The sequence below is a fragment of the Vigna unguiculata genome, chromosome 1, assembly GCF_004118075.2.
Source record: "Vigna unguiculata cultivar IT97K-499-35 chromosome 1, ASM411807v1, whole genome shotgun sequence".
Classification (NCBI taxonomy): domain Eukaryota; kingdom Viridiplantae; phylum Streptophyta; class Magnoliopsida; order Fabales; family Fabaceae; genus Vigna; species Vigna unguiculata.
In genome coordinates, this window is record NC_040279.1 from 23876499 (window position 1) to 23884529 (window position 8031).

At 34.3% G+C, this 8031-nt stretch overlaps 1 protein-coding gene and 1 long non-coding RNA gene across 2 annotated transcripts; one reads left to right on the forward strand and one right to left on the reverse strand.

Moving 5' to 3' along the window:
• Window positions 1-549: 549 nt before the first annotated feature.
• On the reverse strand, window positions 550-2380 carry LOC114173452. Its single transcript, XR_003602505.1, has 3 exons — window positions 2289-2380; window positions 2110-2181; window positions 550-749 (listed from the first exon to the last, which is right to left on the reverse strand). It is a non-coding gene; the product is annotated as an uncharacterized LOC114173452 (long non-coding RNA).
• Window positions 2381-4101: 1721 nt separating this feature from the next.
• Window positions 4102-7294, forward strand: LOC114192059 (aquaporin SIP1-1-like). The gene is made up of 3 exons (XM_028081620.1): window positions 4102-4662; window positions 5921-6193; window positions 6917-7294. Exons 1-3 carry the CDS (start codon window positions 4348-4350, stop codon window positions 7073-7075), a joined length of 747 nt encoding a protein of 248 aa, XP_027937421.1. The 5' UTR covers window positions 4102-4347; the 3' UTR covers window positions 7076-7294.
• The last annotated feature ends 737 nt before the right edge of the window (window positions 7295-8031 follow it).

The window sequence follows — 8031 nt, forward strand, 5'->3', positions numbered from 1 at the left end:
ATCATCCAAAATAAACTTCTAAAAATTAAAGGTCCCTTTTAAAATATGAGAGGATTGATTAATGATAATTTTTTTAATATACTGAAAATTTTTTCTTTTTTCTAATGTAAGAAATTTAAAGTCTGGAATAATTTTCATGTTAGAAATCATGAATTGTTTTTTTGCATATGTGCTATGCAATTTTATCATGAGTTTAGTGTGGTATATAATGTTTTTTTGTTCCTTTTTTTTCTTTTTTATTTATTAATAAAATCTTTATGTAATGATCGTTATTCAACATGAATTTATGTGAAAACTATTTAATTAAGTATTTATAATCTTAATTCATGGAATAAATTTAATTTATTTTTTATTCTTTTTATAATTATTTGTTGAAAATTATTACAACATAATCTTATGAGTTAAGTATGTGTGACTAAGATATTTTTATATTAAAAAATTTGATTAAATTGTTTTTACAAATTGTAACGCCCCATTTAATTTAATACATAAAATTAAAGGAAACGTCACACATAGATAAATCAACAATGCAGTCCTGGGGTTCCTAACGTCACCCCTACGAAACCAGGCACACCACGATGCCAACTAAAAGCAGGATAACCGTTTACTTAAGAGTTTACAATCTAACAACTACGAATACAGGGGCCATAGCCCTAAAGAAAACATGAAAAGAAGAAGCGTGAGATCTAGCCCAGACGGCTAAGCTGCTGGATCACCGTTTCCCTGCTGACCACGAGAACTTCGCCCATCTGCTCCCATCAATCAAGTCGATGATCATCGCAAGAAAGAACAGCCACATACATCACAACCACACAACAAAACGGGTAAGCTAGAGCCATTCAACATATTCAACATGCATTCAAATATATTTTCATCATCTCATCCACATAGCAACCAAACACGTTATGACTCTTCATTCAATACACTACGACTCGACTCGACTCATCCGGATACGTATAACTCGGTCGGATTCAGCGGATGCTTGCACTTGTGGTGGATACCCCTGCTCGACCCTGAGCTGCTCGATCCTGAGCTATGTGATACCAGTGTTACAATGAATCAAAATCTCTCCCACCACAAGGTTAGCCCTTAGTGAGTTTCAGGCCTCCTGCTACTCCCACCACAAGAGTCAGTCCGCTCTAAGTGAGACTAACTGGCTCCTCGGAGCGTCAGGATGCAACCTTACCTTGAATCCTTACCTAGTTATACAGATGGGGCACCACCATGAACACCCACTAGCAGGGGCCATGGAATTACGTCCCGACCACTGAAGCGCGACCCCGGAGGTCTCACCTAGAGACCCCAAGGAATTACACGCTGACACGGACCAACATTCATAAATCAGCGATTAAGAGAATATTAAATTATATTTTACAATTCCATATCAACCCTCGAAGTTTAATCCTCATATCAATCACATCTCAAATCCATACCTCTGATCATCACCACCCCAATGAGTCTGGGGTCTCATCTCATATTAATCACGTATTCCTTTAGTTCCAACCCATTCATTCATTTCACATGCCAATATCATACCCAACCCGTCATACACAATTCATGCATCATGCCAAACATACCTCATGCTCCATTATATACATATCACTCATCATACAATCATACTCAACCAAAATAGATCACTCGTGAACCATCAAACATCCAAAACATAGCACAGTCTCGCCCAGCACCTCGCTCAGGCTGAGGGGTCTCGCTCAGGCGAGACGTGCTCGCTCAGGCGAGCCTCCCTCTCGCCTAGGCGAGAGTACAAAAAAAACAAGGGCATGGCAACACGGGATCTCGCTTAAGCGAGATCCCTCTCGCTTGGGCGAGTTGCCTGCTCGCTCAAAAGTTGAGCGAGCCGCCCGGGCGACGTTTCGCGCAAAAAACTTAGGCGAGCTCCCTGTTTCATCTCGCCTAGGCGAGATTGACTCGCTTGGGCGAGATTTACAGGTCTCGTCACTGTTCTTCACTGTAACAGTCATGCATATCCAATCAACCAAGCATAACAAGCATTTAATCACACCAAAACGAAGGATTCATTCATGAAATCATTAACTCACTCAAGAACAGTCAAGACAACACCTAAAATACTGGAACCCTAACTTCCCGTACCTGGAAATGGGTTCGCACAGGACCTTCGACGCGCAACCAAGGAGCACAGAAGCTCAAGGACTCACTACGGAGCTGAAAATAGAATGTGCACGGAACAAGGCAGATTAGTACTAACCCTAACCGCGGAAATACAAGCGAAAGCCAAAAAGGGAAACTCCGGTGGGCTAGAGGGTACTTACATGGAGTAGAAACTGATTCGGAGCTAGCTCGAGGGACTTGGGGAGGAACCCTAGCAGAACGTTCTGTGAGAGGGAGAAAGGGTTGACGGCTGGTTTTCTGAAAGTGTGAGTGTGAGATGGGATTAGGGCAACGTAGCAGGGCTTATGTACATTGGGCCAACCCTTAGGCCCACTTACAAGGGCAGCCCACAAATTTCTAGGGCAGAAAAGAAATGGGGCCTTACACAAATTGTCCTAAAATATTATAAATTGAGTAAAAACCATTTAAAAGTATATTATAAATTATTTTCATAAGCTGTTTTTAACACTTGCATGTACGTGTACTTAAATAGAGTAGGATGAGTTTTCTCAAACACACTCATTATTATGATGATAATTTCATGGTCATAATTGATTTTTCAAATCTTTTATATATGTTGTCTAATCATGCGACATAGTTAACTAACGAATGTTAATTTGAGGGTATTTTGTTTTATGTTACCAGTAATGAGAGTATAACTATATAATTTAAATTAAGTTAAGGTAAAAACCAATATTTATTTATAAATACTTGTTAAATATTAATTTTAATTAAATAATTTTGTAAATAAACATTTGTATGATTTTATAAATATAGAAAAAAATATTCACACATACAATTAGTAAATAATTAAATTTAACATTAATATTTTAGATTTATTAATGTTTAATATCAATTTAATTTAATAATAGTAATAATAATTAGTTTCTAAATTTTATTTAAATTGATAAAAAAAAAATTTATAATTTTCAAAATAAATATCATCGTAAAAATCTTTAAATAGTATAAAGTAATTTAATAGTTTATATATACAAATATTTTAAAAATATTTTATTTTTCTTAAAATGCTTTTCCAAAAAAAGTTTTCAAAATCTAGACTTGAAACCGGCTCTCCCGTAATCAAATTCCAACCTATTTTTATCCTAACCTAGGAAATCATTCTGTCGAGACAATTTCTGGCCATATATAATAAATAGATAGGCAATAAATGATAATGGTATTTTGAAATCTCTTAAACAGAAACATCTATTTAATAATTTGAAATAGTAATATTTTAAATTATTACTTAAAATGTATTTATTTATTTGTATTACTTGTATTTGAATTTGAAATAGTAATACAATAAATGCTAATTGTATTTATTTATTTGTTAATTTAAAATTTTAATATATGGTATTATTTATTTTTTAATTTTAGTTTTAATTAGTAACTGCTTTTTTTAAAATAAAATAATTAATTTATCAATTTTAATTTTAGTTGAGGTTTTCAAAATTTATTTTTAATTTAATTATCTTTTAAATAACATATGTATTTTTAGATTTAATTAATTTTTTATTCTTATTTTTAACTAAAAGATCAAATTGATCCTCTAATTATTTTAATATCAATTTGATTATTTTTTGTTAAATTTTTTAAAACAAAATAATAATTTTTTATTAAAATTGAAAAGATTAATAAAATTAATTTATTTTATTGATATAATTAATATAATCTTAATTTTAGTATCAAGAGTAATTTATAGTTATAAATTTATTATTTTTATTATAATAAAAAAATAAATAAACATCACTTAATGTTATTAAGGTATATATTTCTATTAATATTATAAAATTAGACCGTAACATTTTTGTCTAGGGTGGGATTATTGGGGGGAAAATTTTCATTTTTTTATCATTAATTGTGTTTTTTTCTTCTTACAATAACAAACCAGGAGCGACCTGTTACCGCAGGTTGTTTTGGCAGAGCCTATCTACTTTCGCACGTACGCTCCATGTTGGACGGCACCTACCACTGATTAGGTGAATCACTCGCATTCTCTTCTTCACTCTCCATCAACACCAAAAATCCATGCTTTCTTAATTAACCCCTTACTTTCTCTCTCCAATTCATCCTCAAACACTTTTCTTCTGTTTCTCCCTCTGCTGTCGCCACTGTTCCATCACTCACCGGTGCCACTATCACCGGTTGAGTGACGCATAGCTTCTCCAATTCTACGTTTTTTCTTCAATTTTCCAAAGGGGTGAAGAAAAAAAATCAAAGATGGTTGGTGCCATAAAAGCTGCGATTGGAGACGGGGTGTTGACTTTCATGTGGGTGTTTTGTTCCTCTGTGTTGGGGATTGCTTCTGGGTATGTAACTAAAGCCCTTAACCTTCAGGACATCTCCTACAACGGCTTCCCTTACCCTTCTTTCATTGTCACCATTACCCTCGTTTTTCTACTTGTTTTCCTTTTCACCCTCATCGGCAATGCCCTCGGCGGCGCCAGCTTCAACCCCACCGGCACCGCTTCCTTTTACGCCGTTGGTCTCGGTTCTGATACGCTCTTCTCAATGGCGCTTCGTTTCCCTGCCCAGGTTCGTTGCTTCCCTTTTGTGTCCAAAAGGGTCTTTTACTTTTCTCTCTTCTCTCTGTATGGCGTCGCTAGTATAATTGAACTTATACGCGCTATGACGTTAGATCCTGAATTGAAGGATTTTTTCGAAGATATAAGTAGTTGAGAATCGACCATCAAATGAGCTAAAATGCCTTGTAATTAAACTGATATTTAAACTTGTATTTAAGTAGAATATTTAGCAAGTTTATTTGACATTATTTAGTGATTTCTTAATTTAGGGATCGTACAGTCACGAGAGGAGATTAAAATGACCATTTACTCTGTTGGATTGCTTTTGAGTTAACTTTTTTGTTCCGTCCTTTTGGCCTTCTTTTTCTTTCTAATCTTTCTAGGAAATGCGTGGATGGTGTGGATAAGAAGTAGGAGTTAAATATGGGTCATGTTTTATGCTATGTCTGGTTGGGTGGACCGAACGCCATGGAGAAATAAAATTTTGAAATTTTAATGGGAGAGAAAGTGTAAAGAAAGGAAATTTGGTGTGTTTTCATTTTTAATTTACAAGACAACCTGATTTTCAATCAGTTCTTCTTTTAATATTTGAAGATTTAAAAACCAATTGCTTCTTTTGTACCTTTATGTGAAAACATGAAATGAAAGCAAAAGTAAACGTGCCCTTCAATTGTTGTTTTTTAAATTAAAATTTTCTTTTCTTATCACTTTTTTCTATGTAATCAAAAAGAAAAACATGCTATTTGTCTTTTTCTTTCCTTTTTTCACTCTATCTAAACATACTATTAGTATTGTTTTTCTATCAAAATGATTTAGTAATCTGCCCAGTAAGAATTGCATTATAAGTTCAACACAGGTTCTGGAGCAGAATTTCTATTTTGGTGGTAGAATACCGCCAAACATACCATTAGTGTAATTCTCTTGTTAGAGTGGAAGTTTCGTTTTAGTAATCTGTCTGATAAGGATTTAGATTAAAGGTTGAGGGGTCATTTAGGTTGTAGAGATAATGTTGCCGGTGGTATCAATTATCTTGTGTCAGAGTCTAAGTGGACCGGATTACAATCGAATCGTGGTGCTTGGACTGTTATACTTTTAAGTAGAAAGAGTTTTATCCTGATTGATGACTATAGTTTTTTATCTAGTTGTAAGTGTTCGATCCTAAAAATTGATATCAGAGCCAAGGTCACGAGTTAAAAAATGTTTCTATGTTTTTTTCTGTTATGAAAATTGTGCAAGGAAATTTTGATGGATGGATGAGTTGTGAACAGGCAGTTGGTGCTGCTGGTGGTGCAATGGCAATTATGGAAGTGATTCCAGAAAAGTATAGGCATATGATTGGGGGTCCTTCTTTGAAAGTGGATTTGCACACTGGGGCTGTTGTTGAAGGGTTGTTGACCTTTTTCATTACCTTTATCGTTCTCTTCATCTTCCTCAAGGGCCCTCGTAGTGATTTGTTGAAGACCTGGTTTCTGGCCACAGCAACCGTAGTTTTGGTCATGGTTGGATCTGCCTACACCGGCCCAGCCATGAATCCTGCCAATGTGAGTGATTACCTCTTTACATTTTCCAGTTACGTGTTTCTTGCATCTGTCTTTTAATGATTGTTTTGAAAACTACTAAATTTTTACCTGAAATCGGCAGGACATTATTAGTCCATGAGAATTTAAGAATATTCATTTTAGTACTTTATTGTCTGGTGTCAAATTTATGCACAAAAGTGAGTGAGTCCGTCTTTAAAACCTCAAGTGTCAGTGTTAAAGTGCTTGACCGATACAATTTCATAGACTAATCCTGAGTTCACTCACTCAACTCAATCATCATATCTTATTCTCCTCATCAAAGAATGTTGTTATAAATGTATATTGAGTTTGAAATATTACATTGTAAATTGTTTTTTTGTTTTAACCATTTCTGCCCAGGATTTGTTGTTAAGCATTCTGGAATCTAATTCTTGCACCAGACTTTAATTATGAAAATGTTATGCTTTGTTTTTGTATTTTATTTAGCTATGGAACATGTCAGTCATATGTATGCTGCAGCTATCCTCCTTTCCTCTGTGTCCGATTTTTATTGTTATTTAACTGTCAAATCCTATTGTAACCTCTGCATAGTTTCTACAATTTTGATGTTTACTCACAGTAAAAAGACAATGTCTTTGTCATTACATGCTTATTTATGGCTTGAAATGATGACTTCTAATTATTAGCTATGAAGGTTCTGTAGTGTATATATATCTTGTTATGTGCATTATTTCTTGTTTGCAGGCTTTTGGTTGGGCATACTTAAACAATTGGCACAACACATGGGACCAATTGTATGTATACTGGATTTGCCCCTTTGCCGGAGCAATATTGGCTGCATGGTTGTTCCGTGCAGTCTTTCCCCCACCACCACCACCAGAACTCAAACAGAAGAAAGCATGAAGAAGGATTCGGTCATTTTCTTCTTCATTTCAATTGTTAAGCATAATGTTACTGCTGCATTAAGAACCCTTTTAATCTATATAACTCCTTCATTCTCCCTTCTGTTACTCGTAGAAAAAATAATGTAGAATTTTGGTATCTGGACTGGATACTGATTTCATTAACATTACTATTCCTTTCTAGCAAAAATTCAATTATGAATTATGTTTTGGTGAATAACGTACCATGAATATACTTTAAAATGTTATATTTTGTTTCTTTTATAAGGTACGAGGAAGGATCAAGTCGAACTAATGTGTTTCTTTTCACCTTAATATGATTTTTCATGTTTATTAAGAAACTAGTACATACAACCACCACATTTTGTAGCATAATTGATGTGATTTTTGACTTTTTAGTGGGTTTTCAACCGTGCACAAGAGCGTGGTCGTTTTGGATTAGGCTTAGGGATCCCAACGTGGGACGGGTTGTGCACGGCAATTTGCAATCCCTGTAAAAGGGTATATTTTCTTTTTAATATTTTATTATTGTAAATTTATGCGGACCAGGATGCAAATTTATAATTATGTGGGATGGACCATACTTATTAAGCCACAAGTCTTATGTGGGCCAATTCCTGTGATCTAGTGGACCGGGTCGATCTACGCGTACTACCCGTAATGAAATTCTTTTAAGGTGTGATTAATAAGGCTTTTCTTCCTGCAGTCTTCATATTGTGATGATATGAACTAATTGAAATGATTTTTCTGGAAGATGTATTATAAGACACTTTTGAATTAAGAATCAAGAACTATCTAGAATATATTCTGTATTGCATTATCTGAATCAATCATATTTTGATAACATAAACATAACTACATCTAGATTAATTTAGAATTATGTATTTCTTGTCCACATTACACAATCTAGTATATTGGTCCGGATAATGCAATCTAAAACAATTTTTTTAAATTTGC

Bases quoted from the DNA above. Each gene is read 5' to 3' on its own strand.
- LOC114192059 (XM_028081620.1), top strand. From the start codon at position 4,348: ATGGTTGGTGCCATAAAAGCTGCGATTGGAGACGGGGTGTTGACTTTC. The intron at 4,663-5,920 runs GTTCGTTGCTTC...AGTTGTGAACAG, and splicing joins CGCTTCGTTTCCCTGCCCAG to GCAGTTGGTGCTGCTGGTGG. The intron at 6,194-6,916 runs GTGAGTGATTAC...TCTTGTTTGCAG, and splicing joins CAGCCATGAATCCTGCCAAT to GCTTTTGGTTGGGCATACTT.